Source organism: Tricharina praecox, assembly GCF_024521635.1.
Source record: "Tricharina praecox strain CBS 144465 chromosome Unknown BZA05scaffold_1, whole genome shotgun sequence".
In the NCBI taxonomy this organism is placed as follows: Eukaryota; Fungi; Ascomycota; class Pezizomycetes; order Pezizales; family Pyronemataceae; genus Tricharina; species Tricharina praecox.
In genome coordinates, this window is record NW_026250403.1 from 2,655,625 (window position 1) to 2,671,731 (window position 16,107).

Here is a 16,107-nt window from a genome sequence, read left to right on the forward strand (position 1 = left end):
CCCCCAACTAAAACACGACATAGCAACGACAACTATCGACCCCCACCTTCGCGTCGCTGCATCTTTCCACCTTCCATCTACTTCTCAGGGACACGTTTGCCCTACAACAGACAAAAAGACGCGTTTTTTCATTTACAACGGACGGAACAGCTGCAAAAAACTTCGTGCTAATAACTCGAACCTCCTGCGGCGCGCGGCACATCGACATACACAGAAAATAGAAACCGTCTAAAGCCGCAATCATGGTTCTTCTTTTCGAACATTCGAGCGCGCCTTTGCGCACGATCCAGGAAATTCAGTTCGGTCTTTTGTCGCCCGAGGAGATCAAGGCGATGAGTGTGTGTCACATCGAGTATCCAGAGACGATGGTATGCTATACTTTGCTCTGATGGAAATTTCGCGGTGGAATTCTAGCTAGGGTTGTCTAACGTACTCTTAATAGGACGATGCTCGACTTCGACCCCGAGAGAAAGGATTGAACGACCCGCATCTCGGCTCCATTGATCGCTCTTTCAAGTGCGCTACTGTGAGTTCTCTTCGCCGGACTACTTGTGCGCATCCATATTCTGACATCTCAATAGTGCGATGAAGGCATGACTGTCTGCCCAGGACATTTCGGTCACATCGAACTCGCCACCCCCGTTTTCCACGTCGGTATGTGGCTTGTCGCTTCAGCTCTATCCCTGCATGCTCCCTCACTGATATGCTCGCAGGCTTTATCAACAAGATCAAGAAGGTGTTGGAGACGATCTGCTACAACTGCGGAAAGATAAAGTTGGATGAAGTGAGTATCACCGAACAAGTGGTGCGACTTCAGCGTGAGCATATGAGCTAATGGCCTGTACCTGCATTACAGAATAACGATGCCTTCCGCAAGGCTTGCGGCATCCGTGATCCGAAGGGTCGATTCAACGCTGTCTGGCGACTATGCAAGGCCAAGAACGTATGCGATACGGATATGACCGAAGAAGAACAGAACGAGGCCGACAATGCTTCGCGACCGAAGGTTTCACACGGTGGATGTGGAAATAGACAGCCTCAAGTTAGGAAGGAGGGGTTGAAGCTGTGGGGAACATGGAAGCCTGATAAGGAGTCGCAAGAGGACAATCCTCAGCCGGAGAAGAAGCGATTGACTCCTGGCGATGTTCTAGCGCTCTTCAAGCACATCAGCAATGAGGAGATCCGGAAGATGGGCCTTAGCGAGGACTATGCGAGACCGGAGTGGATGGTTATCACAGTTCTGCCGGTGCCGCCTCCGCCCGTTAGACCCAGTATCTCGGTGGATGGAACTGGTCAAGGAATGCGAGGAGAGGACGATTTGACTTACAAGTTGGGCGATATTATTCGGGCGAATGCCAATGTTCGACAGGCCGAGACGAATGGCTCGCCACAACACATCGTCAACGAATTTCAAGATTTGCTCCAATTCCATGTTGCCACATACATGGATAACGATTTGGCGGGCCAGCCTCAGGCGCTCCAGAAGTCTGGTCGTCCAGTCAAGTCAATCCGTGCACGTTTGAAGGGAAAGGAGGGCCGTCTGCGTGGAAATTTGATGGGAAAACGTGTGGACTTCTCTGCGCGTACCGTCATTACCGGTGATCCGAATTTGTCCCTGGACGAAGTTGGTGTGCCGAGAAGTATTGCCTCGACACTAACGTACCCCGAGATCGTTACCCCTTACAATATTCACAAGTTGCATGAACTGGTCAAAAACGGTCCGAACCAACATCCTGGCGCCAAGTATGTGATCCGGGATACTGGGGAGAGGATCGATCTACGCCATCACAAGAGGGCTGGCGAGATATCGCTTCAGTATGGGTGGAGGGTGGAGAGGCACATCGTAGACGGAGATTTCATTATCTTCAACCGACAGCCTTCGCTGCACAAGGAGTCCATGATGGGTAAATATATCTTCAATTCGTTCTGAATCATGGGCTAATTGATGATTACAGGACATCGTGTTCGTGTCATGCCATACTCTACCTTCCGATTGAACTTGTCGGTCACGTCGCCTTACAACGCTGATTTCGACGGTGACGAGATGAATCTTCACGTCCCGCAGTCAGAAGAGACCCGAGCGGAAGTGAACCAACTCTGCATGGTGCCATTGAATATTGTCTCGCCCCAGAAGAACGGTCCACTCATGGGTATCGTCCAGGACACTCTTTGCGGTATTTACAAGATGTGCCGGAGAGATGTTTTCTTGGCCAAAGATCAAGTCATGAACCTGTTGATGTGGGTGCCAAATTGGGATGGGGCCATGCCTCATCCGGCAATCCTCAAGCCTCGACCCCGGTGGACTGGAAAACAGATGATCAGTTTGATCATCCCGGAAGGTATTAACAAGGTTTCCCTGAATGACGGCAACTGGTCTCCTCTTGAGGATGACGGGCTGTTGGTTCATGGAGGTGAATTGATGTTCGGACTTCTCAATAAAAAGGCCGTCGGTCAAGCTCAGCAGAGTTTGATCCACATCATCTACAACGAAAAGGGATGGCGGAGGTGTATGGAGTTCTTCAACGGTTGCCAGACGGTTGTCAACTACTGGCTCCTTCACAACGGTTTCAGTATCGGTATCGGTGATACCATTCCCGACGCTGCAACCATAGCGAAGATCGCGGAGACGGTACGGTCCAAAAAGCAGGAGGTTGCCGACGTGACCGAAAAAGCGCAGAAGAATACTCTGGAACCTCTACCCGGTATGAACATCCGTGAGACCTTCGAGAGTTTGGTCTCGAAGTCGTTGAACTCGGCTCGTGATGTTGCTGGATCAGATACGGAAAAGAGTTTGAAGGATCTGAACAACGCTATTCAGATGGCTCGGTCGGGTTCGAAGGGTTCGAATATCAATATCTCTCAAATGACAGCGGTCGTCGGCCAACAGTCAGTTGAAGGAAAACGTATTCCTTTCGGATTCAAGTACCGAACCCTGCCGCATTTCACCAAGGATGATTACAGTCCCGAGGCCCGTGGCTTCGTTGAGAATTCTTACCTTCGTGGTCTGACACCTCAGGAGTTTTTCTTCCACGCCATGGCTGGTAGAGAAGGTTTGATTGATACCGCCGTCAAGACAGCAGAGACTGGTTACATTCAGCGTCGTCTGGTTAAGGCGTTGGAAGATGTGATGGCCAAATACGATGGAACCGTTCGGAATTCGCTTGGAGACGTTATCCAGTTCGTCTATGGCGAGGATGGCTTGGACGGAGGTCATATTGAGCCCCAAAAGGTCGATATCATCACTTGTTCGAACGCCGCATTTGACCAGAAGGTGCGTGTCGATGTTATGGATCCCGAAAAGTCCATTCCTCCGGAGTATCTGGAGGTAGCCACGGAAATCGCCGGTGATGTCGACGTCCAGCGAGTTTTGGATGAAGAATACGAGCAACTGAAGCGAGACCGAAAATTCTTGCGGGAGCTTCAATTGACCGACAAGCTGGAGGACAACATGCAACTTCCCATCAATATTCTTCGGATCCTCGAGAATGCACGGACTATATTCCGTATCAAGCACCGCGCCCGCAGCAATCTCCACCCTGTTGACGTCATTATGAAAGTGCGGGAGCTCGTCAAGAATCTAGTTGTCGTTCGTGGCAGCGATCCCCTATCGATCGAGGCTCAAGATAATGCGACCAAGCTCTACATGTGCCATCTACGTTCTCGACTATGCTTCAGGCGATTGGTTCTCGAATGCAACCTTAACAAAGTGGCGTTTGACTGGGTGCTCGGAGAGGTTGAATCTCGGTTCGCTAAGGCGGCTGTTAACCCTGGGGAGATGGTCGGTGTGCTTGCAGCTCAATCTATCGGAGAGCCTGCGACACAGATGACGCTGAATACCTTCCATTTCGCCGGTGTATCCTCTAAGAACGTAACCCTAGGAGTTCCGCGTCTAAAGGAAATTCTCAACGTGGCCAAGAACATCAAGACTCCTTCTTGTATCGTCTACCAGATCCCAGAGAACCGGTTCAATAAGGACAGCGCGAGAGTTCTTCGGTCGGCCGTGGAGCATTCCACCCTACGATCCGTCACCGACTCTACCGAGATCTGGTACGATCCTGATCCCAAGGAAACAGTCATTGAAGAGGATATCGACACCGTCCAGTCGCACTTCTTAATTGAGACCGACCAAGACGATGTCGAGGGCCAGTCGAAGTGGATTCTACGTATCGTTTTCGATCGTAAGAAGCTGCTGGACAAGGATCTGACGGTCGAGAAAGTCGGCATGAAGTTGATGGAGGAGTATGGCAGTGACATGTCAATCATCATGAGTGATGATAACGCCGAGATCCCCGTCATCCGCTGCCGCATGAAGCATGTGGACTCAAGCAAGGGTCAGGAGGAAGACGTTGATAGCGAGGAAGACGTCATGCTGAAGCGTCTCGAAAACCACATGCTCGACGAAGTCACCTTGAAGGGAGTCAAGGGTATCTCCAGGGCTTTTATTAATAACAGGGATAGGGTTAGAGAGACCAGCGATGGAGCATTGAAGCTCAATCGAACCGACGACCTCTGCAATGAGTGGATTCTCGACACCAGCGGAACCGCACTGAAGGAGGTCCTGACTGTAGACGGCGTTGACACGACTCGGACATACTCCAACTCCTTTGAAGAGATCCTGAACGTGTTTGGTATCGAGGCGACCCGAGGACTGTTGGTCCGCGAGTTGACACAGGTGCTGGCTTTCGACGGTTCCTATGTCAATCATCGTCACATTGCTGTTCTTTGCGACGTGATGACTACCCGCGGCATGCTGATGGCGATTACCCGTCACGGTATCAACCGGAACGACACTGGTGCTCTGATGCGTTGTTCCTTCGAGGAAACAGTGGAAATCTTGCTGGAGGCCGCGGCTTCGGGTGAGCTCGATGACTGCAGAGGTATCTCCGAGAACATAATGTTGGGACAACTGGCGCCCATGGGAACTGGAGAGTTTGATGTGTTCCTGGATGAAAAGATGCTTCAGGATGTTATTGTTGACAACTCGCGCATTACCGGGGCCGACATGGGAATATCCAAGGGAACTATCGGAGACGGATCAGCAACTCCGTACGACTCGGCATCTCCTATCTACGTGGATGGCACATACATCGGTTCTCCGGATGCAGGCGCAGCATTCTCGCCTATGGGTCATACCGGATCGCAGACTCCAGTTGGCTTCCCGATACTCACCCCTGGCGGATATGGTGGTATATCGCCATACCCTGCCGGAGGCGCAAGTCCGTTCAATCCAGCTTCGCCATTCGGTGGCAGTCCTACTTCGCCTGGAATCTTCTCTCCAACTTCGCCTGGTTACTCGCCCACCTCGCCCAATCTCGGATACGGAAGCACTTCCCCTGCCGGGTTTTCGCCTGGTTCGCCGTCATTCCGCGCTGCAAGTCCGGCTTTCTCACCCACTTCCCCGAGCATGCCCTACTCGCCCACGTCGCCTAACCTTCACGGAGGCGCGTCCCCCACATCTCCGTTCTCTCCGACTTCGCCGTCGTACTCGCCTACAAGTCCCAACTTGTACTCGCCTACGAGTCCTGCGAACTACTCCCCGACCAGTCCCGATTATTCTCCGGCCTCACCGAGAATGGACGGTGGCAACGGAGTTAGCCCTACCAGTCCCATGAGTTACTCTCCCACGAGTCCTAGGTTCAGTCCTACATCTCCGAGATACTCCCCGACTAGTCCCGCGATGGCCAGTCCCGGTCAAGGATGGAGTCCTACTAGCCCAGGACCATCTTACTCTCCCAAGTAAGTATCCTCTTTCCCCATCGCTCTCCATGTATTGTGCTAATGATTTCAACAGCTCTCCCAAGGAAGAGGGCGATACGCCAAAGGACGACTAAATCTTGGCAGGCGTTGCATGAATGGATACGGCGGTGGAAGGTGTTGTGACATTTCGAAAGCCGAGTATTTTGTGTGCTTCTTTGCATTTGCTTCGTAGTCATTGTCCTGGGTTTCTCTTTCTGTTTCGAATTACTGGGCATTCTTCTTCTGCTTGTTTGTGTTCGTCCGTCCGTTTTCACTTCGTGTACAAGCTTTCTGTATTACTACTTTGTGACATTTCCACGTCCGCCATTGTCTTTTTTTTATTTTTTTACTGGGAGCCGATGATATAGATGAAACATCATGCATTGAGGGTTTTCGTGTAGGGTAGGTTTGGGATGGGACGGGGAGAAAAGTGAAGGCCCAGTGGGTGCCGTGGTATCTCTCAAACGGTGTTGTTTCTGCATCTCATTACCATATGCTGTTTAGCTGACGTGCTTGTGCCTGTTTTTGCGTGGTGGGGGAAGGATGATCTTGGTATTGATTTGCATCTACGATATGACAATTGATCGATCGATGGAAGTGGGCTGGCAGGGGGATATGGTTTTCTTCATCTTCTTAGTTGATACAAGGCTGTGGTCGTCGGGAGGTACCTACTGTATTCATACTCTGATGGAAGTTGGATGATGGGGGCGATTCGATCGAAGCGACAAATTGACTGGGCTGGATTGGATTTGTGTTTCATCATGCCTATTGCATTCTACATTTTCCTAATCATGGTAAACGAAAACCATTTACGTCTCCGACTCAACCGTGACTACGTGATAAATTGATGGGATTGCTTTGCTTGCTTGAAGGTCAGCGGCGCGGCGCGGCGCAGAGTGGGCGTGAGAGGCCATGCACCCTGGGAAACGATGACTCCACGGAAACACCTGCTGCCCTCGCTCCCTCGCTCCCTCGCTCCCTCCCTCGGGCGGCGCCGAAGTGCGGTCCAGCGTAGAGCACTCTACCTACCGTACCGGGGGTGGATAACGATAAGTGCCCCGAAAGGGAAGGTTTCGACCTCTCGCGTGTGTGTTGCACTTGCTTGCAAGTACATAGTGGGGGATCTGGGGGTGCGCACAACGAGATATAAAACAACCCCCGCTGTCCAACCGTAGGTACGGAATGTGAAGTGCAACTCAGCTCAACTCCGCCGCCACCGCCGCCGCGATGTCTGCTCCTGCTACTGCTCCTGCGTATACGACTGCTAAGCCCGTTACGGTTTCCCTGGCAGAGCTGGAGGACGGTATGTTTCCACGGCGGAAGGTCGGGTTGGGTTGAGTTGAGTTGAGTTGTAACCAGTGTTGACATGATCGCATTCCCGCAGGCAGTGTCTCCTCCGCCACGCTCCTCGCCGCCTTCGGCCCCGACTCCCTAGGCATAATTGTAGTGACCGGCCTTCCCTCACAGTTCACCGCCCTCCGCACACAACTTCTCTCCTACACCAGCCACGTCGCCGCGCTCCCGCCGGCAACGCTGCGCACGCTCGAGTCCCCCGACTCGAACTACCTCGTCGGCTGGTCATGCGGCAAGGAAACACTCTCCGCCGACGGCCGTGTCGACACGCTCAAGGGCAGCTACTACGTCAACTGCGCGTACTACACGTCGCCCGCCCTCGATGGCGCCGAGGGCGCCGATAGGTACCCCGACTTTCCCGAGTACACGGCGGGAAACGTTTGGCCGCCGCTTGAAGGGTTCGAGGAAACGTGCAAGGAGCTCTGCAAGCTCATCATTGATACCGCCGCGCTCGTGGCGAGAGCGTGTGATCGCTACGCTGCCGAGAATGTCGAGGGGTATACCCCCGGGTACCTGGAACATGTCGTGAAGACTAGCACGACGACGAAGGCGCGGTTGCTGCATTACTTCCCGCCACCGGGCGAGGTGGCGGACGGAGAAGAGAAAGAGGAGGATCTGGACTCCTGGTGCGGCACGCACCTCGACCACGGCTGTCTCACGGGTCTGACCAGCGCGATGTACGTGGACGAGACCTCGACGCCGCCGGACATTGCGCAGGGCGTGGAGCTGCAGGAGCTCTCTGGCCCGCCGGATCCAGACGCGGGTCTGTACATACGCGATCGCAAGGGCCAGACGGTCAAGGTGGGGATTCCGAGGGATGCACTCGCGTTCCAGACCGGAGAGGCGCTGGAGAGGATCACGAAGGGACGGTTTAGGGCCGTCCCACATTTTGTGAGGGGCATGAGAGCGGGCAAGGGAAGCGGCGTCGCGAGGAATACGTTGGCCGTGTTTACGCGTGAGTTCTCTTCTCCGACCCCGGAGCTCGAAGCAGTGCGAGACAGTGGCTAATCCGATTATGCGTGAGGCAGAACCGAATCTGTGGGAGATGGTCGATGAGACGATGGATTTTGCGGCGTTCGCGAAGATGATTGTCGATAAGAATACGGCCATGTAGGGTGTGTCTTCTATGCATGGGCTCAATCACATCACTCTTCGTGTCAAACAACCAACCTGAGCCAACACTTGTGCCCGTTTTATACCCAACGTAATCCGCAGCCCTTCGCATCGTCAATATACAAACCCCGGGTTATCACCGTGACCACCACCCGGTATTATAGATAACGGATAGAGAACTGGACCTGAAGCCGCGGTGAAGTGCCGAGAGGGAGTTACTCGCCAAAAGCAAGGAAGAACGCGCGATTCGCGAATAATGGCGGGACATTATTGCCGGTGATCGTAAACAGGAGCAAAGGAAGCGGTGAGTGTAGGGACAGCATTGACGCCTTGTCTTGTCTCATCACGATGCAGTGATCATCTATTATGGTACCGGTGGTCGGAAGGATTTGATTTTGAGCTGGTGTGGATTACTCCATCGGGTGAGATGACATGATTCCCCACCTTCACCTTCCCCCCTTCCCCACCACCTTCCCCACCACCACCATCCTCCCAGATCCCTCCATTTCCGGACCCCCCGCAAACGTCGGAAGTATGTAAATGTAAATACCATTCCACCCTCGCCGGTTGCCTTGCCGGACACGGAAGTAGAAAGAAGGGAGAGGGAGGAAGGAAGGGAACATGCAGGATTATCCCTTCCCTTCCCTTCCAAATTCCCTTCCGTTGAATCCGCTCCCGCCGGCGGTCGCAGGCCGTAGTGCTATAGATAGAATTGAGTGTGCTGTGCTGTGCGACGTATACCAGCTAGATACTGGCTACTACCTAGCACCCTGGAAGTCTGGAGGTTGGAAGTCTGGGGGTGGGTGGACGAGAACGGCTTCTGTTTTCGTGGTGGACAGACTCCGACAGAGAGCGCGAAAGGGTGAGAGAGAGGAATTGAGTTTGTGATTGTGATTGGGGCAGCTCGGCGAACACTCTGGATGCGTTGGGATTAACTGTGTACATATTGGGTTATTTGTCATCGTCCGGTACAGCCGAATGCGATCGCAAGCTGTGTTGCTGTGTCCCTGTGAAAGCTGTGCAAAGCTGCGGATACCCAGTCCTGGTGGGCAGAGTATTGTACATACGAACTCGTCGCCGGTGATAGGTAGGTAGGATGTGGATAACGCTCTGTGCTAGGTAGCTGGGGAGTGGACACTGGAGGATATAGCACAGCTTATATCGAGATTCGACGCCCGGATGCCGCGGGTGGACCGTGGATGGACGCAATGCCCTACTTACTTATGCTACATAACTACTGGGTATGTTATGCTATGCTAGGTATCTCCCCATCCCATCACAAATCTCATCTCGATTCTCCACGAGTCCACCTGGCATCTTCACTTTCACTTGTATCGATCTCGATTCTCGGTTGACCAATATTATCGCAGTTACTCTAGTCATATAGGTAGAGTACATCTAGGGCATGTACGGTAGAGTACATCTAGGGCATGTACGGTAGTGCGGTCAAGATCTAGATCAGCGAGCGTGACCTGCCCACTCCAACAAAAAATCTGCATACTCATCCGCCTGCCATCTGGGCAGTGTATCGTTATTGATATACCCATATGATTCAAGAGGATAAACCGTGACCCCTCCCCCTCCGCCTTGCAACTCGCGCCACGCGCGGAAACCTTGCATCTTGCAGCACCGTACTCTACATAGCATCGCAGCATCGCAACATCGCATGCAAACAGGTGGCACAGGCACAGGCGTAGGGCGGGTGTGATAGATTGCTGTCGCTGCAGGCACAATACATACCGTACTTAACTGCGGGTTGTGAATGGACGTACTAACTGTTATTCCGGGGAGAGGGAAGGGGAGGGGGCTCGAATGATAACTTCTCGTCGGCGACTCAGCATGACGGGCAGTGGACAGTGGGCAGTGGACACACGGGGACCGAATGGCAGCCGTGGAATGGATTGACCCTATGCACCCCCCGCACCCCCCCTCTGTGCCCCGTGATCGACTCTGCGGTGACGGCTTCTATGTAGAGGACATAGCTTCCACTCTTCGGTTGGATCGAGCCGAGGCGGCGGTGGTGGATATCATATGTACGAACAAAGTAGAGGACCTCCGTCGCCGTTCTTTGTGGGGTAGAAGCCCGTGAAGGGGAAACTACGGGATGGTCATTGGATAGTGACTGCGTCGCGACTCGCGACTCGCATGATGCCGGACAAAGTAGGTGTGCATTGTGCATAAGGGACAATGGGACAATGGGACATGCCACTGATGGCCATCCCGGTGTGGGGAAGTTATTCTCAGTGTTGGGTGTGCTCTAACCATCATATCGTAGTAGGAGGACAACTTACAAGTGGTTATCGATGCCATCGTGAGGATGGATGCACACGACCTTTGCCAGCTAGTTGCGCCCGAGTCCTGAATCCTGACCAGTGAAAACGCATGCCCAAGTGGGGGGCAGCTAACCACAGCTCCACCTATCACAATTGACACCCACAGCCCTGCAATCCCAACCCGAGCTCAGTTGAGTCGAGAGTCCAAAGAAATGGGATCGAGCGCAGTCACGACACGTGATTCCTTTCCTTTCCTTTCCTTTGTGACGGAGTTGCGTTCCGTTGTAAGTAGAGCATCTATGCTACCTGTCGTGTGTGTACCGAAGCGTCGGCGGACTTCTGGAATCTGGAGGCTCGAGAAACGAAGACGAAAATAGTTAGTTAGTTGGATAGGGATGGATGCCAGATGCCAGATGGGCGATGGGCGCTGATCGATCGTCGTCTCGCTGTGACTGTGGCTGCAGTGGCTTTAGCTGGCAGCCCTGTCCGTGGGCAGTGGGGAGGGATCTGGGGCGGAGCCGCGAAGGCGGGCGGCCACGCACCACGCGGACGATCGACAAGAGTTCAAACACCAGCTGTTTTGAGCTTTTCTTTCCTTCTTTCTGTGTTTCAAACGGCACTTTTTTTTGTCTCTTTTCTTTCCGGATTTGTTCCGAGGGTAACCAAATTTGTAGGGAGATGTATCTACAAAGAAGATGGATGGACATTGGACATTGGGCAGCATTTTCTCTGGGGTTTTATTTTTGTTCTTTTATTTTTACTTCATGTACCGCGTGCAGGACTGAGGATGCTGGATGCTGGATGCTGGAGCTGGACCGGCGCCGAACCGAACGGGCGGTTTGGGGTTTCCGTGCGGCGTGGAGTGAGCATACATACGGAAGGAAAGAAGGAGAAAAGGAGGAAAGGGAGGGAAACGAAGGTGCAGAATATGTAATAATAAAAGAGACAGCGCGGGGGAGATGGGGGGCGGGCTAGGTGGCTTTGGGCTTGCGGTGACGATCGACAGGCATAGGTAACATTGAAATTTTCTCGTGATGAAGAGAGGGAGAGGCCGCGAAACTCTGCTGACAGTCTGATTGTGGTGAGAGTAAAGTGGGATGTCTCCTTGAGTGATACGCGAATAGCCACACGAGCAAATAGACCGCCCGAACATCAGACTACAGATAGTCCGGCCGGCGATCATGGTCGTGGACATGACGACGATCGACGAAACTCGCAGACGACGCCTTGAACGAGTCCACGCGTACGTAACCCTACCATAGCACCATAGGTACCAAGTACCCAAGTCCCTACTCGCGCGTGCATGCACACTGCACACAGCGTCGCTCCGCAGAATTCGTACCTTACATGAAGTGTTGCATCTCCATCTCCCTCCCCCCTCGCTCGCTCGCTTGCTTGGTTGCCTGGTTGGCTGCGTGCTGCCGGGAAAGAGCGGCGGCTCATCGCCCATCCCGAGCCCCTGCCCACCATCCAAATAATCACACCGTGACACACCGCACCGCGACACACTGCGACACACCGCACCGCCCCCGTTCCTTCCTTCCTTCCTTCCTTCTTCCCTTTCTTCCTTCCCTCCTTGTCTGTCGTCATCTCTCCCCGTTGGCTGCTGGCTGGAGCCTGGCTGGACTGCCGGCTGCGAACTGTGACTCCCCCCCCCCCCCCCCCCCCCATCCCTCCCTCCTCTCCCGCTCTTCTTACTCTAGAGCAGAGTAGTCCCGACTCCCGCCGCCCCCTCCCCCAAAAAGATAATCCCACAACTACCCATATCCTCACCCCCTGGCCAAACCACAATCAATGCCACGCCTCACCACAACCTGAGCCCGCTCACACACTCACACACTCACGCTCACACGCTCACACACACACGCTCCCTTGACATTCAAACAGCCCTTCGAAACCCCAAACCACCTCCAACTACCAACGTCACCATCACCACCACCACCAACTGCACCCGCTAGACCCCTTCTCCCCTCACTCTCGTTCCACCCTTCCCAACTGCCAACTGCTAGCCTCGTCTTCCCTTCTTCACTCACGTTCGCTTCTCAACGCCCCAGCAGCAATCTGTGCGGCCAATCTTGCAATTTACCCAGCTTCTCCGTACTCTACATTCTACTCGTTCTGTCCTATTGCTCTACTCTACTCGTTCCACTCTAGAGCACTCTCTTGTCGCCCACAAAATACCTCTCCCAATAACAAATAACAAAAAGAGTCACGTCATGCCTGGACTGTAATCAATCAATTCCCCCAACATACCCCAGCGCCCTACTTCATTCCGGAAAACCAGTCGGTTCTTGCTGCAAATACTGCAATCACCATTCCATATTCCCGGCCTGCTTACCGTCCACTGCCCAGAGCGAGGGACCGGACAGACAAGTCTGCCTCTCCGCCAACAACAACCGCAACCATCGAGCTCGTGACCGTGAGCTCGATTGTTCGATGTTACAGCTCGTGCTCTAGTTCATCCAACGAGTAAGCCTCCCCGTCCGATAGCCAGTCGTTCAGGAGAATATTACTCCGCCCCCGGCTGCTTTCCCGTCGTGCAAACTCAATTGGCTGCTTCCAAATAAGGCACCGAGTCTGACCGAGTCAATAGGATCCCGAGAATCACCTCAACAACATCCACATCCCCTTCCCACCACCACCATTCCAGCTCGATCGTCCAATCCTCTTCACATTCTCGTGTGCTCCAATACTACTACTGCCTGCCTATCATTAGATACCTGCACGACATTCCGCCGCCATCTGTCTGCACCTGTCATTATCAACTCGGGGCCGGCGCCATCCGCCTGAGTTGAAAGAAAAGAACAAGAAAAAGTAAAATGGCTTCCCCAACCCCCATGGATATCCTCTACGGCGATGGCCCCGTGGTCCCCTACCGCAAGCCTTCGCAGGAATCCTCGCCTCCTCCTTCTCCCTCTCCGACGACGACCACGAACATACACCGGTATGACCATGTGGATAGGGAACTGACGAGTCCGCGGTCCCTGCCGTCGTTTTCCACATCGTCTACGCCCGCGCCTCCGAAACCTGCGCCTCTCGATACGAATGTGAACGCCTCCTCCGCACGGCCGAAACTACCGGGACGACAAGAGACGCCGCCATCACCACCCAACTCGGTGCTGCTGCAGAGCAATCGGGGATCGCCCATCACTCCGGTGGATAACATGGGGGCCGTAGATTCAAAGATTGTTCAAGGACACGGTGGTGGCAGTGGTGTCGACTCGCAACACAATTCGTTGATGGAAAAGTTCACCAGGGTTTTCAGAGGCCACAAACGCGGGAGTTCGGAAAATAGTTGGTCTACGACCAAGGGTGGATATCGGAGACATCGGAAGGATAACTCCCATTCGACGAATAGCACCGGGAATCCACTCTCACTACACTATCCCATGGCGTCGTCGCATACTTCGTTGCAGGATGACCTTGAGCCCACAATAGAGAAGCAGGGGCTCTATCCACACAACAAGAACATCAGCCCAAACATCAGCCCTATAAGCGCCATTAGTGCCAGCCAGGGATATGTTGGGAGCAGCACGGGGAGGAGGATTATCAATGGAGGTGAAGTGAGGATAGAAATCTTTCCGCAACAACAACAGCGACAGTCGACGGTGAGAGATGTGGCACTTTTAGGCCACAACGACGGAAGTATGAAATACTACGACTACTACACGAGGTCGAAACCAACCAGTCCCGCTGGTACACAAGAGGACGACATCTCCGAACATGACATCTCGCCGGTTAGATTCGTGCCTTCACTCATCCCAACAACGCAACCCCAGCATCGAACGTTGCGATCACGACATGATCTTGTACGTAACGGAACGGTGGATACTCAGTCTTCTTCGGAAAGTCGGGAGAGGAGGTATGTGGAGGAATCTATGGCTCGGGAATATGGGGGGTTTCAGTTCGAGGTTACGACCGACTCGCCAACTTCATACGCTCCCGTCGGCATGCCCAGGACCGAGAGTGAGACCTCGTCGAGGCCGTTCGATCGCACCAGCAGGAAAGCGAGCAGTGGTGTTCTGAACGATCCATCGCGAAGCGATTCGAGCAACTCGCGGAGCCAATCGTCACTGACCAGGAACGGCACAACGGGGAGCACATCGAGGCGACCGGTAATGAGCAGGGAAATATCGTCGAGCTCGTTCATCATCAACGGGCGAATATCGACGCAGGGAGCCGGCGGCAGCACGACGGAAGAGCAATTTGCGCAAGGATTGAAGAGACTGAGCAAGATATCGGCAGGAAGTGGGGTGAGCGGAGTTGCTATCGTCGTTACCGCCGACGGGCCTGCATCTACGCGCCGCTCCGCAGGGAGCGACGGCGCAGACGACGACGACGATCGTCATGGTGGAAGCAAGTGGACGCGGGAAGAGAAAGGCAAAGCGAGAGCGCCGTCATCTGAGCCCGGCACACACGACCAGAGGAGTCATACGCGGTCGCGAAGCGGGCAGAGCGAGTGGACGATCGGCACGGCGCCTACGCGCAGCAGCGACGATTACGACGACTCGAAAAGTCTGATTCCAGCGATACCGGACATCTTACAAACCCGGAAGCTGAAAGCACAAGAACCCAACGAGGATGTTATCGTGCACCCAGCGGACCCGAGATACGAGTTGTAAGTTTGCCTTTTTGCAGTTCCCGTCCGCTCGGACCAGTGCATATAGGATCATTGCTGACCGCATCAAGCACTTACCGTATGCGCCAGACATCGGATGACAACCCGGTATTTGTACCACAATACCGTTACGACGCACCGTTCTCGTTTCCCAACCGCAACGCGCTTGGTGCGCCCACTCCTGCGCAACCTCCCAAACCCGCAGATGGCTCCCAGTACCCGTCGTCGTCGCCGCTGGTAAATCGTGTGGGTGGTTCGCTCCTCAAGCGACCGCCAAGTGCCATCCTACGTTCGCCTGTTACCGACCCGTTCGTTGGTGATATCCCGCAAGGAGACGACACGTACGACGTGCCACCGGGTAAAGGTCAGAAGGCCAGGGTGTCTCAGACTCATCCCGCATTGAGAGAAATAAGGAACGGTGGCAGCTTGACCAGCCTAGAGATTTTTGGGAGCGGCATGAGGGCTGGTACTTTCGGTGCGGAACACAACAGACTCGACACTGGCAGATCTTCCCAAGATGTCGCCACCTCCGAGGATGGGCAGAGAATTACATGTCGCGATAATGGCCTGCTTCGGCCACCACAAGAAGCCCATCGTTCCAGTTGGGACCCGTCACGGTTCCTCGGCCAATTTCCCGCGCGGCCCAGACAGTTTATGCGTCGTTCCTTGACGCCACACCTGTACAGCCCGCAAGACGTCGACATGGACCCAGCAAAGGTCGACCAGGACCACAGTACTTTACACCGACAACAGAAGATCGGTCGGCTGCTGCTACTGGCGTGTGTGCTGTTTCCACCATTGTGGTTCGTGATGGCTTGCGGAGGGTTTGATACCTTTGTCGCGAACTGGACAACTGGGGCAGTTCGCGGAGTCGGAAGCGTCGAGAGGAAGATTGCGTTGGTCCTTGCTACTGTTGCGTGCATTGGTGCTGTGGTGGGAGTGATCGTGGGCATAAGTGTGGCATCCACAGCAGCGTAGAGGGTGGGGACAGTCCATGAAGGTGTACATATATCC

The 16,107-nt window shown here is 54.0% G+C and overlaps 4 protein-coding genes across 4 annotated transcripts; all 4 read left to right on the plus strand.

Annotated features, from left to right (window-relative positions):
• The first annotated feature begins 29 nt into the window (after window positions 1-29).
• Window positions 30-6,055, plus strand: BZA05DRAFT_21028 (DNA-directed RNA polymerase II subunit RPB1). The gene is made up of 7 exons (XM_051479604.1): window positions 30-368; window positions 443-526; window positions 582-654; window positions 714-784; window positions 857-1,904; window positions 1,956-5,736; window positions 5,792-6,055. Exons 1-7 carry the CDS (start codon window positions 243-245, stop codon window positions 5,829-5,831), a joined length of 5,223 nt encoding a protein of 1,740 aa, XP_051344682.1. The 5' UTR covers window positions 30-242; the 3' UTR covers window positions 5,832-6,055.
• An 813-nt stretch (window positions 6,056-6,868) lies between these two features.
• BZA05DRAFT_383288 (uncharacterized protein) lies at window positions 6,869-8,277 on the plus strand. Its single transcript, XM_051482200.1, has 3 exons — window positions 6,869-7,039; window positions 7,121-8,044; window positions 8,118-8,277. Exons 1-3 carry the CDS (start codon window positions 6,964-6,966, stop codon window positions 8,201-8,203), a joined length of 1,086 nt encoding a protein of 361 aa, XP_051344683.1. The 5' UTR covers window positions 6,869-6,963; the 3' UTR covers window positions 8,204-8,277.
• A 2,351-nt stretch (window positions 8,278-10,628) lies between these two features.
• On the plus strand, window positions 10,629-11,657 carry BZA05DRAFT_21099 (uncharacterized protein). Its single transcript, XM_051479611.1, has one exon. The coding sequence runs from the start codon at window positions 10,875-10,877 to the stop codon at window positions 11,448-11,450; it is 576 nt and encodes a 191-aa protein (XP_051344684.1). The 5' UTR covers window positions 10,629-10,874; the 3' UTR covers window positions 11,451-11,657.
• Window positions 11,658-13,312: 1,655 nt separating this feature from the next.
• BZA05DRAFT_440689 (uncharacterized protein) lies at window positions 13,313-16,071 on the plus strand (the record flags this gene model as incomplete). The annotated part of the gene is made up of 2 exons (XM_051486620.1): window positions 13,313-15,093; window positions 15,165-16,071. 2 exons carry the CDS (start codon window positions 13,313-13,315, stop codon window positions 16,069-16,071), a joined length of 2,688 nt encoding a protein of 895 aa, XP_051344685.1.
• Between the last annotated feature and the right edge of the window lie 36 nt (window positions 16,072-16,107).

Coding starts and splice junctions, on each gene's coding strand:
- BZA05DRAFT_21028 (XM_051479604.1), top strand. CDS start 243: ATGGTTCTTCTTTTCGAACATTCGAGCGCGCCTTTGCGCACGATCCAG. Junction 369..442: donor TCGAGTATCCAGAGACGATG/GTATGCTATACT, acceptor TACTCTTAATAG/GACGATGCTCGACTTCGACC. Junction 1,905..1,955: donor GCACAAGGAGTCCATGATGG/GTAAATATATCT, acceptor TGATGATTACAG/GACATCGTGTTCGTGTCATG.
- BZA05DRAFT_383288 (XM_051482200.1), top strand. CDS start 6,964: ATGTCTGCTCCTGCTACTGCTCCTGCGTATACGACTGCTAAGCCCGTT. Junction 7,040..7,120: donor CCTGGCAGAGCTGGAGGACG/GTATGTTTCCAC, acceptor GCATTCCCGCAG/GCAGTGTCTCCTCCGCCACG. Junction 8,045..8,117: donor TACGTTGGCCGTGTTTACGC/GTGAGTTCTCTT, acceptor TGCGTGAGGCAG/AACCGAATCTGTGGGAGATG.
- BZA05DRAFT_21099 (XM_051479611.1), top strand. CDS start 10,875: ATGCCAGATGCCAGATGGGCGATGGGCGCTGATCGATCGTCGTCTCGC.